General features: G+C 40.0%; 1 protein-coding gene across 2 annotated transcripts in view; it reads left to right on the top strand.

The window, feature by feature from the left end:
• Positions 1–1,894: 1,894 nt before the first annotated feature.
• Positions 1,895–20,172, top strand: part of CD28 (CD28 molecule) — a 31,013-nt gene continuing 12,735 nt past the window's right edge. The window contains exon 1 of one of the 2 annotated variants that reach the window (XM_059168308.1): positions 1,895–1,985. In XM_059168308.1, coding sequence (XP_059024291.1) covers positions 1,895–1,985 — 91 coding nt within the window. Of the gene's footprint in view, positions 2,116–20,172 lie in introns of both variants that reach the window. The other variant, XM_059168307.1, reaches the window with a different exon arrangement.

Raw genomic sequence — 20,172 nt, 5'->3', positions numbered from 1 at the left:
GGGTCAAATTCGAGAAGTATATCTTCCTCAGGGCTGGGAACATGACTTTATCATTTACCTTTTTTTAAAAAAAAATTTTAAATATTTTATTTATTTATTTGACAGAGAGAAAGATCACAAGTAGGCAGAGAGGCAGGCAGGAAGCAGACTCCCTGCTGAGCAGAGAGCCCGATGCGGGGCTTGATCCCAGGACCCTGAGATCATGACCTAAGCTGAAGGCAGAGGCTTTAACCCATTGAGCCATCCAGGCGCCCCTATTATTTACCTTTAATTCAGAAGTGTAAGTGAACCATATCCAAGGATGAATTGTTCCAAAGGGCAGAGAGAGATGTCAGTACAAAAGGGTCACCAAGATCTGTTTGTAAGAAAATTGAAATGGGGACAAAGAGGGTCTGTCAGCAGACAAAATACTTCTGATCTATCATTTCTCAGATGAGGAGAAAGAGACATGAAGACTTCTTTCACTTATAGCTAGATCATCAAAGATGTTCATGCTAACATTTTAAAATAGCAAAAAAAAAATTGGTAACAACACTAAGGGATTGTTAAACAATTTATGACATAATTATAGGTTGGAATATTATGCATTAACTAACAATGATGTTTATAAAGAATGCTTAAGTGTCATGGGAAAAGGTTTAAGGTGTAACAGATAATAGTATATATCTGTTGAAAAATATAAATAAAACATGATATTAAACATGTAAAAATCTTGATAGGAAAACATATGGAAGGCAATGGGCCAGAATATTAACAATGTTTGTATCAGGGTGGTGAGATTATGGGTGAGTTTGTTTTAATAATTATTTTTAACATATAAAAATGTAAAATGTGGGGCACCTGGGTGGCTCAGTGGGTTAAGCCTCTGCCTTCGGCTCAGGTCATGATACCAGGGTCCTGGGATCGAGCCCCACATCGGGCTCTCTGCTCTGCAGGGAGCCTGCTTCCTCCTCTCTCTCTGCTTGCCTCTCTGCCTACTTGTGATCTCTGTCAGATAAAAAAAAAAAAAAATCTTAAAAAAATGTAAAATGTATCTTTTACTAAGTTTTCTATGTGAATATACCCTTCCTTAACAGTCAGAATAAAAAACCGTGTAAGTTATCTTTAAAAAATACAGAACACCCCAACTTAGGGTACTCATATAAAACTTAGATTATCAGGGAAGGAGAAAAAAATTACCAGGAAGGTTTTGAGGAAGCCGTTGAGTACAAGATCTTGACCCAGATGGCAGATGAAGAGAGCAGGGTTGGCCCCACCAGTGGGATGACTCCATGTAGAAGGCCTGGCCCGCTGAAGAGGGTTGCAGAGGTGCGGTTGCTGGCCTGGGGAGCCTGTTACAGAGCCTGTGTTCATGCCTCTTACTCAGCCTTGAATGGCTCCTTGTCATGCTTTTGGAGTCTCCCTTTGCTCAGGAAACCCCCTCCAGATGCTCACTGGTTGGCGCTTGTAGGTGGGGTGTGTTCCTGGAAGCGAGCTGGGGAAGGCTCGGTATAAACTGAGCAGTGTGTGCTAAATGCTCCACAGGGCTACCTATGCCTCACACAAAAGTTCAATTCCTAATATCTAGAACTCCTCCCACACTGATGTGCATGCTTCCCAAATCCCACGTAATTATTGTTGTCTTCTTGACACAGTCTCTCCCCATGCTCCGAAAACCTCTCTTCTGTGATTGGCTTTCTTCCTCCTTTGTTTGTCTGCCCTTCAATTCCTGCTGAATTCGAAGCCCCTATGTCCACAGCTCTGATACACGTGTATGGAGAATAAGTCTCACGAGCCCATCATAGAGTAACTGACATTCTTTTTCAGTGACAAGAAAAGCTTGTCTTTAAAAGAAGAGGAAAAGTCTAAAGTCATCAAAACAATGTAATATCCTGTGTGAAATGTTGCAGTCATGATGCCTTGTGGTTTGAGTCCCTTGATCATGTGCCCCGAGGGAAATAAGTTGGTGGGGGCTGTGGATGACGGAGACGCTGAGGCTTCAGCAGGTGCATCTTCTGTTCCCCTCACACTCTGGGCTCCTCGGGGAGGAGGGGCTGGAGCCCTGGCCCACCATTAGCACAATGATCCTCAGGCTCCTTCTGGCTCTCAACTTCTTCCCCTCGATTCAAGTAGCAGGTAAACATTTTTTATTTCTTTTCTCCTCTGGGTTTTTTTTTCCAAGTCTTTGGTGGGCTTGGCTTCTCTTCAATTTCAGACAACTTGTGAAATGTGGACTTTTGAAATGTAGTTCTGCTCTACCATGGCAGCCTGTTACTTAGAAATCCACTGAGTCTCCATCTACAGTATAATATTTTAACAAACATACTTTGGAATTGAATGAGGTTTATTTAGCTATTAATTGATAGTGTCACAGGAAGCTATGAAAATGTTGCTTTTTTAAAAAAAACTGTATGAAAACCGCTATACGTAGGTGGGTCCTGAAAGTTCTGGATTTAGACTGCCAGGATTCATACCGTCGATCCATTTCTTACCGGCTAGGTTTAGACTAGTATGTGGACTTGCTAAGCCTCAGTTTTCTTCTCTATAAATTGCGGGTGGTAATAACCTCATCTCAAGTTCATTGTGGGGATAAAATGAAATGATCTGTGTGAAATGCTTAGTATAGTCAGAGCTTATCTTGCAAGATGAATGTTAGCTGTAGTTACGACTCTACTCGAATCGAATGTGTCAGAATGAATTTTGGAGTCATTACAGAAGGTGACACGATACAAATGCCAATAAATCACTTTCTTCTACAGTTGGCTGAAATCTGTTATCTTAGATTAAAATCCCTTACGTTCCCAATGATGATGAGGAGGCTATACCTAACACTATTATAACAGAGCTCCATTTCAGATGAAGAGACTGAGGGGTAGGGATATGAATTTGTCCAAGGATATACAGATATTATTTATGGGACTCAGGGTCTGAACCAACATTAATCTGACTCTTCGGCCTATGCCAATGACCATGACATTATTCCACCTAACGTGATATGGTTTATAATTTCATAGCTCCAGAAAATTCCAGAGGTCAAACCATCTTTGGAAAATCACAATTCCAAACAGAAAGAGCTTGTTGCTTTGGTGGGCTGGAGACAGGTGTTTGTTCGATTTGTTCTCAGAGTTAGAAAATTGTCTCGCTTGGCTCAAGATTTGTACTGATGAATGAGCATGTTTAAATAAGAATCGTTCTTCTTCTCTTGAAGATATATCGAAAAGCCAGTATCTTCAGTTTTTTTTTTTCTCATTTATTTTGGTGGGTGTAGAGGCTGCATTATTTGCTGTTATTCTTAACATCGTGTGCATGGGCTCCAAAGGGTATAATTTCCCAATGTGCCCAAGTGACATAGTTACAATTATGCCCATCTATTTTTGTTGCCTTCTGTGCCAGTGAGCGTATTTACAAACTGTGTGTATTAATAAAATGTACCCATTCAGTGAAAGACACAAGCTGGTGAGCTGGGTTATACCCCAGCATCTATCTGGTTGCCAAGCATTTAGAGCTACCAAATATTTTTCAAAAGAATCTTTAAAATGTAGTTTAAAGAAGGTCTTTAATGTTTATCTTAAGGGATCTTTAGAATTTATTTTAAAAAAGTATTTAAAATTTCTTAATTAATTACAAGGAAACGATAGAATAGGCAGAAAGGAAAGAGCAGCTCATTCTCACAGAAACTATGTAAGTATTTGTACACAGAATACTTTCCTGATGTGCTCTGTGGACATCCATCTGTCATCAGCTCACTGAATCTCTTTGGAAGATGTTTTTGGGAAGGCACAAAGCTTTAGATTTTTCCTTTGGAACATTTATTGAAAGGGGGTTAGCTTCAGAGCCCTGTTAAGGATACACACATGTGGCACCTTTGTTTTCTATTTTGAGATACATCTACATTGTGAAGACCAACGCACCCCTGAAACAACATTTACGATTTGATGCTGAGTGGCCATCAAATGAAGTAGGAAAAGCGCTAGAGAAGGCACTTTTGAAGTGCTTCTCTCAGTAAAAAAAACTGTTGTGATAAAATAACTACATCATACCAACAATGCATGGTCCATTCTAATCAATGGTGCAAAGCCTGTCATATGTTTTTGTCTGTATTTGTCCTCCCTGAAGAAATTATAGATGAGGTAAAATTCTCTGGTCACAGCGCCATTGTCCTCCCTAGCATTGAGGAAGTTTTCTGGTATGGCCGTGTTGAGATGTATGGGGTGTGTTGTGTATGCGTGTGTGTAGGAAGAACAGTATTACATGGTATCTTAACTAACTGGAATTTGGTAAAAAGTTTTTTAAAAAACAGGAAAAAAGGAAGAACTGTCCTTTTCCTCACTAATTTAAAGATTCTAACTCACTGGCTCCCAGCAGAGCTTAAAATGCTTATTCTAGGAAAGTTCAACCTAACCTGATTCTTCATGATTTTAATGATGCTGTAGAAAGATTTTTATGACTAATTTAAAGAGGTATAATTTAGGGAGCATGAGGAAAAATTCACTTACACAATTCCTTTCCTCAAGTCACATGTTTCCTACCGGATTTGAGTAATTATGCAATGGAGATCCACAAATTGAGAGGATTTTGTTGGATTTTCAAATAGGAGTCTGACTTAAAACTAGTTCCTTGAAAGGGAACCAATTTGTGATGGAAGATGGAAGGAGTGTGCCTCTAATAGATGGCATTGTTCATAGATTTTTCAGCCAATATTGGTCATTTTTCAGCAAGGCTAATCATCCAGAATGAAGATAAAAATCAGGACAACTTATTTTTTCAGGAGAGGATTTTTTTTCATTTCTCCCCAAACCTCAGCAAATAAACTGTCAAAATGGCCAGTTCGAACATGATTGATTTCTCCAATGCTTCTGGATTTCTCTTGGCACCTTTTTTTTTTTCCCCCGAGAGAGGCACAGAAGGCAGGAAGATGGTTGGTTTTTAATAAAAAATCATCAGCAAAGCAAAGTAATGAAAGAGTTCATTTTTAGTTCAGCAAATGCCCCCTTTGAGGTAGTTGTTCATAATGGCAAGTAACTGACCTCTTATAGGGTAGTGCTGCCATGAGGGTAGGCTTAGGAAAGGAAGAGAGAGGGAGAGATGAGCATTGAAAAGGCATTGTCGTCCGCAGATTGCCTATCTGCCTGACGTCCACTGCACAGGAGCCTGTTTTTGTTTTTGTTTTTTTTTGACTTAAAAAATTGACTGGGTGTTTTGTTATCTCAAGTAAATTCAATGGGCATTTCAAATGTATAGATGTTGTTTAAGACAGGATATTACATTCTTTTTTTTTTTTTTTTCCAAAGGCAACCATCCAGAAAAAACTTTTACAGCAAGGACTATAAAATAAATATCAATATATCAATATCAAGAAATAGAATGAGTCATTTTCTCAGACAGATTAGAAAGAGAAATGAATCTGTGATCATAACTCTGAAGCTCTCACATTAAAACCTTTCTTATGGGTGAGGGGGTGGGGATCTTGTCTCTTCTTAAGACATAGACTGTCCTCTCTTTTAATGTCTTTATTCTATTTTCATGAGTGGACAAATGTCACATGAGTACCATTCAGCTTTTACCCTGTGTGGATATTTTCCTTCAAGTATTTCCTGTAGGCAGTGTGCTGACATTTACAAAATGAAAATTTTTATGCTACCAATATCCTAGAAGAAAATTCCGTTTGTGGTTTATCATCTCTAAAACAATAGCTCTTTTATTAACTAGTGTAGGCATAGATAAGGAGACACGATTGCCAACTTTCTTGTCTACGAATCAGAGGGCAGGCCATCTTTCAAAGCACAGTTATTTTGCAGCAGGTCACTGAAGAGGAGAAAATCTTTCATTTCCCCTTTCATCTTGGTGAAATGTTTGCTTGCCTCTTTTCTTCAAGAAGTTTGTTACTTATGGAAATACACAGAGGCCAGTAGAAGTATTCTTCTCAGTAGATGGTTTGGCTGAACTTCTGGGAAAAAAATGACGTCTGGGTGGTTTTGTGACTGACTGAAGGGGTCTCAGGTTTTCGAAGCTGTGTTAGAAAAATCTGTCTCTTTTATGGCGATTTCTTGACAGTGCGTTGTCATTAAAACATGGTACCCCAAGCTTTCAGACTGAGAATTGTTGCATGAGAATGGGTCCCTGAAGCCGGAGGAACACGGGCCCCATGGGGAAGGGGTTGCAAAATGGTTGTCTAACTTCTTGCTTGTTACCTTCATTTTAATGACCCTGAACTTCAGAAGAGAGAAGCACTGGATGGGGTCAAGGGCTACTTGGTCATTTGTTAGAGGATGTGAGGAAGAGAGTTTAGACTCCTTTGGTCTTGGTATTTAAATATTAAGGTCACTGGCGTCTTGACTGAGTCTGTGTATCACCAGGCAGGTTACGTGTGTTTATGTTTTCAGTGCTGGATGAAAACCTGCACTGTGGTGGAGAATTTCTTACTTAACTCTGAGCTGCAACTTTATCTCTGCATCACCATTACCGTCATCTTTTCATTTGTCATCATCTTCATTATCTGTGGGACTCTGGCTGCCACAGTAACTGTGTTAATGGTTCCTGATGGTGTCATAAATGGCACCCACTCATAGTTCACTCTGACCTCTGATCTAATCGGCGACCCTTTTCTGCAGTAGCTAAGTGAACTTCATGGCTCACAATTCACCATGTAATGTATTGATTACGTCAGGAATTCCTGTTCATCACCCATCATTGATACAAGAATCTGCATTACTGACATGTGTTACATTGTAATACTGACATCGATTCCCTTGTTAGGAACATACGTGGTTGTTTGATTTTTTTTTTTTTTTTTTAACACTTGCTGAGAAGGTAGAGCGTTGTGCTTTTCATTGCTTAGGGATATCTAACAGATGTTGAAGTATCAGAACATCCCTGTGGCTGTAATTAGCTTCCATGTAACCCGATGACTTTCTTTGGTACTGAACACTACTACTAATAAGGCTACAGAATTTAAGACCATCTTTAGGAATGTTGGGTCCAGGAGGGCTCCATTTCTGATCTACAGACTCTGTCCCATAGAAACTGGGTGAGAATGGGCACATATGGGAAGAATGTTTCCTTTTACTGAAGCTCCCGGGGGGACTAAAACAGGATATTACTAGGTTACTGTTCTCTAAAGTCCTAGGTTCCTGTTCTGTAAAGTTCCTCCATCTTCTTACATGTGAGCAAGACAAGTCTTCATTCTTGTGCCCATTTGATAGGTATTTATTAACATCTTCTAGATGCTATTCTAGGTTCTATGACTGATACAAAAAACCCAATCTGAGCTTCAATGAAGTAAAAATGAGAATTGTAAAATCTTTCTAGAATTTTTTTCTTTCAATTTAGCATCATCGTGAATGATTCACTGTTTGTGGTAATTTATTTTATTTGTTCTCTGTATGTAATAATTTAATTTAGTTATAAGCAGCAGCATCCATATAACTGGTGAATTCAACCAGAGACATTTAGAGATGGGCAAGGACTTAGAGATCTCTCAAGCTATTGAAAAGGTGGCTGTGATGATGGGTCCTGGAAGATGCTAAAGAAAAGTCATTTTGCAATGTTCCTTGGCATGTTTTGGATGATCTAAGGCTGGACCCCTCTTGCTTATCCAATCAATCTTCTTTCACACCCTAATATAAGACCCTCAAACCCCAAATTGCAGCTTTCTTGACAGTCCCTGTGAAGACTGCTCTGGGCGTTTTTGACCTTTCTGATGCTATAGCCTTCATGGGGTACCCTCTCTCCCCCTTTCCATCTATCCAAATCCTACTCATCTTTCGTTTCATGACTATAATGCAAGATTCACTTCTTTTGAGGAAGCTCTCCCTGGTATTCAGCCTTTATTATGGACTTGAAAGAGGAGTTCCAGTGGCAGTATAACTCAATCTAACAAAGACTTATTAAACCTCTGTTATATTTTAATCTTTATGGGAGCCTGAAGGAATATAAAAAGAGGAAAAGAAGTATAAGGACTTAGCACACAAGAACTGCTTGTGTAATTAACCAAGTTCTCTCTGCAGCCATAGACTTTTTGATCCAGCTGAGAAGACCATACATGACATGATATAGCAGTGCGGAAACAATAACTAAGTCTTTGGCTACTTCTTCTGCTGTTTCATGCCTTAATGGCTTTGTATACATTATGCTTATAATCTGAAATGTCCCCTACACCTCACACCTCTCACTCACCTACTGATTCCTTCTCGGAGACCCTAAACGGCAAAGTGAGGGACTTCCTTCCTTCTCAGGGTTCCCCAAATTGTTATTGTGCAGTGATGCGTCTGTTTCTCCTCCTAAACTGTGAGCTCTTTGCAGGCAGGATCATGTCTTATTCATCATTATAACTTCACAGCACAGCAAAGATATAACTGAAGATTCCAGCACAGTGTTGGAAGCATTATTAGGTGTTCAACAAATATTTGTTGAAGAAGGAAATGAATGAGTTAGAACTAAAATGAGGAAGCATAACATCAATATTCTAGTAAGATTAATATAGAATAGTAATATAGAATAGTAAGCATTTATGGGAATTGAATGGGACATTAAAGCTAGATATGATTTGAATGGATAATGTTTTTAATAATAATTCCTAGCTCATACTGATTTTTCACTTATAATGTGCCAGGCACTATTCTCCCTGGCTTCCCTTATATTAAATAATGTGTTCTTCCCTGAAATCCTCTGAAACAGTTGCGACAATCTTCTATCTGTATGATGAGGAAACTGAAGGACGGAGCAAACAGAGCAACTTGCCTATGGTCACACAGCTAGTAAGTGAGTCAATCCAGACTCTTGCTCCAGGATTCATGTTCTTAACCAACTCCATGTAACTTCAGAAGAGAGAAGCCATACAAATAAAGAAATTAAACCAGGGATATTGTTCTGTGCTCTTGGCCAGAACTGAATGTGTGGAAGTGCGGAAAGGTAGGGTAGAATCAGGTCAAACCAAGGACTGAGCACTGGTCCCCCAAGTTTGGACTTATTTTCAAGGCATTTTGATGCAGTTGGAAGCTTTTGGAAGCAGGATGGTCTAGAATGTATAGAGACTAATGGCAAGGGGCTCACATTATAACACTTTGCCAGGAGGGGGGTAGTAGTTTAGAATTTGGGTAGCAAAGGTGGGAACAGCAAGAAGTGACTATTCTGAGGGATGCTTGAAAAGTAGAAATTCCAGGATATAGTGCCTGATTTGTGAAAGAGAGGGAGGGATCAAGAGTGATGTCAAGATTTTTGGCTTCATAGAGGAACGGTGGTATCACCGCCTGTAATCAAGATGTTCTGCAGTTGAGTTTTGGGGCAAACTGATGTTTAGTTTTAGAACATTGAGTTTGAAGTGAAGGCTTGAAATGACAGAAAAATGTCCTGTACAAACTTGAAGCTATGGGAGCCAGGTAAGAAGAAAATATCTAGGAATCCTCATCTTTGGAGTAAAGCTGATGTCATGGGAAAGGATGGCAATAGAAAGGAGAGAGTTGAACTGTATCTGGAAAATTGCTCGGTTAGGAGTCAGCTGAAGAGGATGATCAACCAGTGAAGGAGACAAAGAACATGTTTGGAGAGAGAAGAGGAGAAAGAGACTTGATAGAACATCACTAAAGCCAAAGAAGGAAAGAATTTCAAAATGAGACAGTGCTTAATAACATCAATTATATAGGGAAGAAGTGATTAGTGGCCTGGGAAGGCTATTGGTTTTGACTAAAAGGAGACCAGTTGGGACTTTTGAGCTTAGATAGAAGGGTAGGAAAGGAAGGGAAGACTTCAAAAAGTCAAGAAAAAGTGGAGGGGAACAATACAGAGATAGCAGAAAGAGAGGAAATTGTTGGGTAAAGACAGTTCTATCACCTGTGATGTTCACCATTTCTTGTATATGACATGGTAGGTATGTAATAAATGTTTGCAAACCCAGTGACTTTATTATGTTTAAGATGTAGAAGGAACCAAGTGCTGTTCTTGAGTGTGTGTGTGTGTCATGTTGAAGGGCCATTAGGAAATAAAAGAGGAGGAGGGAGAACAATGAAGGACAGAGGCAGTTGTCACCTGGAGATGGGGAGAAAGATTTGGAGCACAGAGGATGGGAGTATTAGAGAGAAGAGGACAAATCTCTAAGAAGAATGCGGAGGGAGAGAAGAGATTTATACAGGCAGCCATATAATGTTAGAATGGAGAAGGGGTAGATGAGTGATTACATGCTGCCATACTTGATATTAAAAACTTTTACTTAAAAATTATATCTATTTCATTCTTTCAGAACAGGTTTTAGTGTTAAACCTGTATCAGCAAGGGCCACTGGATAACACATGCCTTAACTTTGAAGACCTCGCCCATCTCATTTTAAATTTGTTTGAGCCTTCAAAAATGTACAATATGGCTTGGCCTGGCCTCAGCTCATGGCTGAAATAAGAGGGTCATGAGATTCAGATCAATCCTGCCCAATATCATGAGCAGGGCTCCAGTTTCCAGTCAGGAAATTGAATCTCAGCATCTCCCTGTGTTTTTTGGACCAAGGATGTAGCTGCTTGCTGTTGGCTTTGGGGAGGCCATGTCTGTTTTTCTACCCTCCATTCCCTTTTATTTTTTTTCAAACTTAAAAGCTAACACCACTGATTTCTCAAGATAGGGGGGGATGTGATTAGGAGTTTTAGTCTGTTGAAATGTGACAAAATCTTTTGTAGGCCTTCATTTCCTTGTCTGATGTGTGAGGGGGTTGGACTTGAAGACATTTTAGGTCTATTTCTGGCTTAAACATCCTTCTTACAAGCAATAAAAGTACTGGCTTTTATCAGTTTTAACAAGACAACTCAACCACCCCATCACTTTGTGGATGCTCTTATGATCTGAGAGAGAAAATACAAAGAACCGCTGAAGAGCAATATCTGAAAGTGCTTGGAGAGACCGCAAACCAGAGTGTTAGGTCCAAAGATGCTTGGAAACTATGGCAGGACTTGGCTTTTCTTTTCTTTTTCTCCTCCACCTTCCTATATAATGTTAAGGTTCCACATAGTAATTATTTACAAACTTCCAAGTCATGACATTTGCCTAGAAGATTCTGTATGTGTCAAGGTGGCCCTGCACAGACTCTTTGGAGATGTAAGATTGAGTTATTGTTATACTGTTCATGTAGAAAGCTATGAAGCCCTAGTTACCTATGGTTTGGATTATAGGCAACATTTTAGGGTAATAAAATTGGATATTTGGGAGGGGTTTGGAAGATTTCATATAAGGTGCTCTGCCTTCTTGGCCTCTTAGATTATCTTCTAGCATTAGGGACTAAGAGGACAATTGTAGACCTTTGAACTATAGGGGCTGGGTCACATCATACCCATTTATGTTGCTTTGTGTTTAGGAAGCTTCAATCCTGGAGTGCTTACACCCTACATTGCTGGATAGTGTGTCTGAGCATTTGGGGTGGATGACAGTGCAGGCAATGGCTTTAGGCATGTTTAATATTAACTGTCATCCTAATACTGATGACATCCTGATGTACATAACTATTTGTAACTTTCTTGAGCTCTAGTCCAACACATCTAACTCCTGGACCTTTTCTTCGGGATGCTTTACCCACCACTCAAACCGAGTGTATCTGAAGCTGAACCCAGCAGCTTTTCTCCAAACAAAGCTAATTTTGCCAGCAATGCCTCTGCTTTCACCCTTCCCCAGCCCACAAACTCCGTGTCATTTCTGATTCTCGTTCACCGTCAGTGAGGACAACCAGGTCCCCACTCCTCATCTGTCCTGCCCACCCCAGCTGCCTCCTCCGCACCTCACACCCTGTGGGCTCACATCAAAGCTATTGCAACAGCCTCCCAATTGGTCTCTGCCTCCTCTCCACCCTCTCCAGCAAGTGTGCTCTGCACTACTGTGCTAAACCTTCCTGAAGGGGCACTTACCACCTTATTCTCAACTCAGGTGTCTTCATTGTCTCCCGTTGCCTTCCTAGCAAAATCCATGTGCCTTTTCTTGGCATTAAAGTCTCTCTGTGATTGGAAGCCACCATCTTTACCTTTTTCCCCTTTATGTAAACAGAATGCTCTGCTGTTCCCCAATAAACCTTTATACTAAAAGCTATTTCCTTCATCTTAGCCTTTCTAAATTTACCCCCGACTTCATTGCCCAGCTAAAGGCCAGTTTGTCTTCATAAAAGCCTCCAAAATCATCTCGACTGGAAACAAGGCCTCTTTTATATGACTGTTAAGACAGGGCTTATAGACCATACATGGCCCTAGAGTGTAGCTAATGGTGTATTTACCTTAGGGTTTCTCCTAGAAGAAAGAGGTTGTATCTTTTACATCTTCCATCTCCCAAGAACCTAATACATTGGTTCTATTATTTATTTACTGAATAAATCCATGACTTCATCATGGCAGAAGTCAGAATACCAAAGAACAATTTTTGGACACATTGAAATTTCTTTTCAGAAAGTGCTTATTGATCATTTTGATAATTTTTCTCTCTTCATAATTGATGACTAGATACTCACTTGGGACTTTTTGCTACCGAACTATTTGATCTCGGAGTTAACTTCTTGACAGTTGTATGAAGCACAATAGTTATGGAGCTTAGACTGGTGCTGGTTAATGGCAGCTTGCTGAGTAAATGTATTAATCAGGTTATTATTTCTATTTTTATTGCTACCTATCTATAATCATTTGCATCTGTTTGAACTAAGGCCTCTAGATTTTGAATAAAAGTCACCCTTTCAATAAGAATAAATGTGCTGGACAGAACTGATAGTTGTAGACACACAATCTTGGGCAGGGCTGATCCCATGGTCTATTTGTCTGAACAAAGTCATTGCATCAGTCATGGCGGCCTCCTCTAGGTGATTCCATTTCCTTCTGGTTCTGGTAACCTCACCCTGCCCATGAGCTTTTAGACCTAAGGGTGCTCATAACTCTGCTGCCATGAACTACAGTTTCTAGCATTTGCCTTGTGGCCTCCACACCTTTGCCAACAGTACTTTTAAAAATATATACCTTCCTCCTGTTGCCCAATTTTGAGTGTGCCATTTGTTTTCTGCTGGGCTCCTGAATGGGATAACATATATGTATACATCTCATGCTTTTTCACAGCCCCTTTTGGGCGGAGCTTTCCTTAAATCTTGACCCTTGGGAAAACAGGGGGATTTCCAGATGACGGCCATTAGAAAACTAGATGGAATGACCACAAAGTTATTCTGAAAATGTGATGTTTGTTACTCTCCACCCAACCTCCGCCCACTTTATCATGAACTTTAGAGGGTCTGGAGCCATTTAAGGTATGCTAGGTCATTCATAGCTTTGTTTTTATCTTCCTAGTAACTCAAAGAAGATGGTCAAAGACTGATGAGTGTTTTTTACTCCTCTTTCTCACATCTGTAGGAGGCTGAGCCACCAGCTAGATTTCCAGAACCACCAACAGAGGAAAGAGCCACTTTCCTCCCAGAAAGCGCAATTGGTCTTACAGGTTTCGGAGCAAACACTGCATTGCCCTGTTAACAAGCCTGGCCCTTATGGAGCCTAAAAAAGAACAAGTGGTCAGAGGGCCACGTGCTGAAGGGTATCCTAGGCCTGAACAGGAAATGTACTCAGAGGAAAGTTACAGTAACTTCACCAGTTCTGTGGTCAGGAGGGAGGTGCTCTGTGCCAGGGAAACCAGTGTCACCTTCACAGTGTGTTCACAAACATCGTAGGGCAAGATGGTTGAAAATAGAAAGCTTTCATTTGCTCTGGTTCCTGCCTGACATGTTAAATTCTGTTCAGTCAGAATTTTAAAAAAGGAAACGACGTGATTAGGATCTTACGATCTGATTTTTAAGCTGCAAAAGAAACTGATTGTGATATGCAGAAATGGAACCCAATGAAGTTCTTAAGAGGTTCCGAAAGAAAGTCACATTGCTAATTAAATACCTATCATATCTCCTTTTACTCCTTCCTTAACGTTTCAATGCACATCTCTGTCTTGAGTGCTGTCTACTCCACTCTCTGTGGTGCTATGATAGAGAAAAGGAAAGATGGCATATCCTAAATTAGACATGATAAATGTATGCAATTCACAAAGGTCCTGAGGTTGAGAATTTGCCCAATGGGGTTTAGACTGAAAAGTGATGTTCTATACTGACGAATTTAGTTCCAAGTATTTTGTACAAACTTGGGCAAGCGGAAATAGGAGAGCTGAGATGGCATCATTGTTGGTTGTGGATCTGAAATAATTTAAAGAGGCATTTCACATGACAGTATTGTCCGTAGGCCTTATCTGGGATCCATCATAACCTTTAGGAAGTCTCTGAAATCATAAGCAAAATGTTTTGTGCACATGCATTACAAGCCAAGAAAGTTTGGAGACACACTTTTTCTAACTATGACCATGAAATCAAGTGAATCTACTGAATGCACAAAGTTGGCTTTCTGAATAAAACATTCATGACTTCAAACATTATTCCTAGAAACATAAATAAATAAATAAATTTCGCTTTTCCATTATTTGTGTGACCTTGCTTAAAAAGTCGTTTTTTGTTTTGTTTTGTTTTCAGTTGTCTGTTCTACAAAATAAGGTTTTGGTTTAGATCACCTCAAGAGTTCCTTCCAGCTGAGCACTCCAGCAACATGTTGGCAAAAATAAAATTTTAACTTAGTTTTGTCCTGATTCCACTCCATCTACTCCCCTATTCAATGGTATTTTCCTCCCTAACTCTCACTTCTAATACCATCCAATTATCGTCCAACTTTGAGAAGATCTAGAATCAACCATTGAAATTGTGTTGAAATTTTGATGCAAACTAACAGAGGGGGAAAAAAAAAACCACCAGTAGATTAGAAGTCATGAAGCATGAGCCAAGTCATAAAGGTCACTTGTCCTATAAACTTGGGCAACTTGTTTGAGCTCTTTAACCTCAGTTTCCCCATCTGTGAAATGCACATAGAGATGACTGTCCTATTTATTTATTTCACAGGTTAATATGGAGTTCACATGAGATAAAATAGGAAAATGCACTTTGTAGCCCTGTGGATGTAGGCCGCAATTACTAATTTAAGTCGATGTGTGTCCCATATTGCCTTTTAGGCTTCATCTTCTTTTGAAATCCAAGCATTAACTGAGTTGGTGAGGAGAGTCCTTTTAGGGGCAGGATTTCTTCTCTGGTGCTTGGAACCACACCCGAGAGATGGTTATCCACTCCATCTGTGCAGAGAATTGATGGATTATTAATATAGTAATTGACCCATTTACAACAGGCAAAAAGGGAAAGGTTTTTTTGTTTTGTTTTGTTTCTTTGTTCTTTTGGTGACCAGTTCTCATGGAAGCACAAGCAACTTTCCATTTTCTAAGTCAGCTGTATCACAAGATTCACAGATTATCTGTGGGAAATCTTTTAGCTTGCACTGCCTTACTTATAAGGAGCAGATAAGTACCTTTTCACCTCCAGTCTTACTCTTCATGTTGCCTGTTGTTAAGGAGGAGTTGTGAGGGAAAGAGGTTTGAGGTTACAGCTTCCTGTCTCCACACCTTTAGCTGATTTAGCTGCTAGGAAAGGCTTTGAAAGCAAAGCACTAAATTCATCATCAAAACAACTTGTCAATTCAGTTAGAGAAATGTCAGCCAAGCGAATCTTTTGATACCAGAAGCAAATACAATTGATGGATTGACATGTTTCTCTTTTAATGCAGTAGGTTTGACCTAGGTGGACCTTGCTTAAATACTCACAAGAAGGAAAGGAAAGGCTACATGGAAAGGCTAGGTCTGCAAAGACCAAAATAACCTGGAAGGGTGCTCTTCATTCCTAGCATGAAAGGGCTCAAATACAAGATAGTACAGGGAAGCTAAACATTTCTCTAATGTCTTCTGAGCCTGGGTATGTTCTTAAATTTTGCAATGTGTTCTTAAATTATTTGATGTCTTGCAGATTCCCTGAAACTCAGAGAACTAAAAATACATTTCAAAGCCAAATATCATTTGATGTTTCTGTTACTGGTAGCTATGACTTATCCATGTTAATACTCATTCCGGTAGAGTGAGGGGTGCACATTTTCACAATGCTCCATTTTAAGAAAAAAATAAGAATTATTGTGTCTACTGCAAGTAGACACATATGATCACATATATTCAGTATCATTTAGAGAAATTGGTTCTCTTTTTCTACCACCAAAAGTGAATTTCCTTCATTTAGTGTGTCTTCAAAGCAGAAGTAGATTTTGAAATCCTATGAGATGGTTTCTTACTTAGGTTTCTCTAAATGATTGACATGAACCAAGGTGGGGCCAAGGGCTATCAGGATATAAATAATGAAAACAAGAAGTTTTATCAGCTGATCTTTAACTTGGGTTCAACCCTAAGCTTAGGGAATCATTGCCACACACTAGCACATAGTTGGCACACCACTTCGTGCATAGCACCTAACATTAAAATTATGTGCTGACATGGAAGGCAGAGAAAAGTAAACATTGACAAATACATTGGATGGCTCTTTTTTATCAAATGGCCATGTCATCACTATTTTTCAAGTTCTTTTCCAACAAATTTTAGTACAAGGAGTCACACAAAAAAGGACTTTTCTTTCCCCTTTGAAGTTGTTGGATGTGCCATCAACCAGGAGAATATGGACTATGTAACCCCCAGTCAAGATCCTGAGAACTTGGATTACTCCTCTCTGAGAGGTTGTGTAATTTGCAGTGCTGAGGTGGAATGGGTTCAGAGAAATCCCCTATAACCATGCTCACGTTTGAATTTGGAAGCCCCATGATGAGCGGAAGTAAAGTCTATCTTCTAGTTATCCCACTACATTATGTTTTGTGAAAGAAAGCCAGTTCCAGGAGAGAAATACTACCACTTCTCCCTTGTGAGAACAGAAAACAGTGAACTAAACTCCAGGGAGTCAATTAGTTTTGAGGTAACTAATATGCTCTTTGCAGTGATCTCTTAGGCTGGAAGAATGTCTTTTTCATAGCTCAGATGTCTAACCTTCACCTCAGTTTCTCATAATGAGTGAAGAAGAGACATAGGTAAAAGAAAAACAGTATTACTTACTGGTTGGTCTGTATGGCCTGAGGATAATCATTTCTAACTCCTCCTCTCTCACTCACCACATCTAAGCCAACGTTGAGTTCTGTCAGTTTTAACCTGCACATATTTCTTGAGCTCATCCACTTCTCTGTAATCATAGTTCAGACGCTTATCACGTCTTACCTAGGTCACTATGATTGTATCCTAACTTGTCTCCATGTTTTTACGCTTGTGCCCTTCAAATTTGCCTTCCGCATTTTTACTAAAGTGGTATATAGCAAATGAAATCACCTTTCTGCTCAAGATACTTCAATAGGTCCCCATCACCAGCAAGAGAGCCCAAGCTGTGAACTATGCTTGTTTTGCCAATATTTTCTTTTACAAGTCATGGGCCAGCAAAATGGAGGCAGCTCTAATTCCCTATGTCTGCCATACTCTTTCTCACCTCCTTATCTCCTCTGCGTAGATCCTTCTTTTTCTCTCTTTGTCTTGTATTCCCTATAGTACTTGACCTCGCACCCTATTCTCCACCACATACTCTCCTACCACACTTCACCCCAACACAAAGGCTCCTCTTGCAAGGCTTTTACCTAATAAACTTGTTGAATAAATGCATGCCTACTTCCACGTCAGGTCAGCAGTCACCTTGAGAAATCCTTAGCTGGTTTTCTAGTTGCTTGCAGAAATGCCCTGCAGATCACTGTGCCACTGTCTTAAAAGTAGCTGTTGATGAATCTTTCCTTCCCACCAGACTGTAGCTGCCCAAGGATAGAAACTGAGCCGTGTTCTCTTTGGGAAATAGACTTTTTCCTTCTGTGTGCCTCTTGGGAGGGTGTCACATTCTGCGTGATACAGGACATGTTAAGTAAACTACTGGAGTATAGATGCTAGAGCTTTTCTTCCTTCTCCCTCTCTCCACCTCACTGTGGGTGCTAGGAAGAGGAGCCCAAACTGGGTCCAGGGTTTCTCTCCAGCTTTCGTCAGTTTTCCTGCTTATGCTCCCTTTTGTTATCCTAGCAAATAACTCCTATGCTCATTTTTTCCCCTTATGTCACCTCTCAAAGGCAGAGTAGGAAGAATTTGATTGCCTCTTGACACAGAACCCAGATAATTAGGGACAGTTACAATCCCTGGAGGTCTCAGTAAGCAGAAATACCAGCACCTAACCCGGACTCCCTGAAAAGCAGGCATTTCTTGCTGGATTTGGCTCTTTTAATCAGAACTGGCCCAGTGATTCTTTCTACGTAAATAAAAATAAAACCAAGCAAAATGAAACACAACAAAAACAAGTTGAATTTCCCTATTTTAAAAAATATTTTCTTTATTTATTTGGCAGACATAGATCACAAGTAGGCAGAGAGGCAGGCAGAGAGAGAGAGAGGGGAGGAAGCAGGCTCCCTGGTGAGCAGAGCCCGATGTGGGGCTCCATCCTAGGACCCTGGGATCATGATCTGAGCCAAAGGCAGAGGCTTTAACCCACTGAGCCACCCAGGCGCCCCATGAATTTCCCTATCTTGATGGGTTTAAATTTTGGTTACCTACATGTGTTTTTCAGTGCTTTAAGGGGGTTTTGAGTGAATAATAAATGAAGCTAATGTTGTTGTGGAGACACAAATTTTGAACAAGGATTTAATGAGATGGTAATCAGACCTTGCTGCTGATAACAATGACACAGTCAGATTACCACCTTTCACTTATTGATTATTTAATGAGATCTTATCATTCACACAGTAGTATATAAAGAAACATAACAGATTGTCCTTGCTCAAAGAAGACCCAGAAACTGGAAGTCTAGAGGAAATAAATACACATAAAAGCCTGAAGTATATGAAGCAAGAGGTGTTCCACATGTAGAACCTGACCAAATGGCAAATGAGTGATACAGGTAGTAATCATTTGAGACCTAAGAAGGGAGAGACGCTTTAGGCCATGAGATTAGTTAGCAAAGTATGGAAAGAGGAATGCTCACACAGTATATTACTGGGATGTTAAATAGTCTGGCTGATTGGGAAGATTGGGTTTGAGGAGATAAGACTGGAAAAACCTGTGGAGGCCTGGGAATTGAGGATAAGAAATGAATTTTCAATTGTTAAGTCACTGGTTCTCAAACTTGACTGCAAATTAGAATCTCCTGAGAAACTAAAAATACTGATGTCTGGGTTCTATACACAGAGATTCTGCTTAAATTGACCTGGGAATCAAGGGTTTTTAAATTGCAGCTGATTTTAATATGCTGTCACCTTGAGAAATCTGTTACACGACTGTGATTTTCAACCCTCACTAAATATTAGAATCAAAGGGGGAAATCTTTATGACAATACTAAAGATGACCCACAGAATGGGAAAAAATATTTGGAAATCTGGTAAGATTTATATATGATAAGGAATTTGCATCAAAAATATGTAAAGATCTCTGATAATTCAACAATAAAAAACAGTCTGGTTAAGTGGGCAAATGATCTGAATAAACATTTCTCTAAAAATGATAGACAAATTGAGCACCTGGGTGGCTCGTTTGGTTAAGTGTCTGCCTTCGGCTCAGGTCATGATCCCAGGGTCCGGGGATCGAGCCGGGGATTGGGCTCCCTGCTCAGCAGAGGGCCTGCTTCTCTCTCTCCCTCTGCTCCTCCCACTGCCTGTGCTCTCTCTCTCTCTCTTTCTCTCTGTGTGTGTGTCAAATAAATAAAGTCTAAAAAAGAATGAGAGACAAATGATTAAAAAGCACATAAAAAATGCACCACATCATCAGTCATTTGAGAAATGCATATCAAACCACAATAAGATACTGTTTCATATCCACCGGAATGGCTATGGTAAAGAAAATGAACAATACCAAGTGTTGGGAAGGAGATGGAGAAATCAGAATCCTCAGACACTTTTGGTAAAATGTAAAATAGTGGGTGCCTGGGTGGCTCAGTGGGTTAAGCCTCTGCCTTCGGCTCAGGTGATGATCTCAGGGTCCTGGGATCAAGTCCCGCATTGGGCTCTCTGCTTGGGAGCCTGTTTCCTCCTCTCTCTCTCTGCCTGCCTCTCTGTCTCCTTGTGATCTCTCTCTGTCAAATAGATAAATACAATCTAAAAAAAAAAAAATGTAAAATAGTGCAGTTGCTTTGGAAAAGTTTGTCAGCTCCTCAAAAAGCTAAACAGAATTACTATATTAGCAAGCAGTTCCACTCCTGGCATACACCCAAGAGACCTGAAAGCCTATGTCCGTACAAAAATGTATATCCATAT

This window comes from Mustela lutreola, chromosome 3 (genome assembly GCF_030435805.1).
Source record: "Mustela lutreola isolate mMusLut2 chromosome 3, mMusLut2.pri, whole genome shotgun sequence".
Taxonomy (NCBI): domain Eukaryota; kingdom Metazoa; phylum Chordata; class Mammalia; order Carnivora; family Mustelidae; genus Mustela; species Mustela lutreola.
This window is presented reverse-complemented; position numbering and strand designations above follow the sequence as displayed.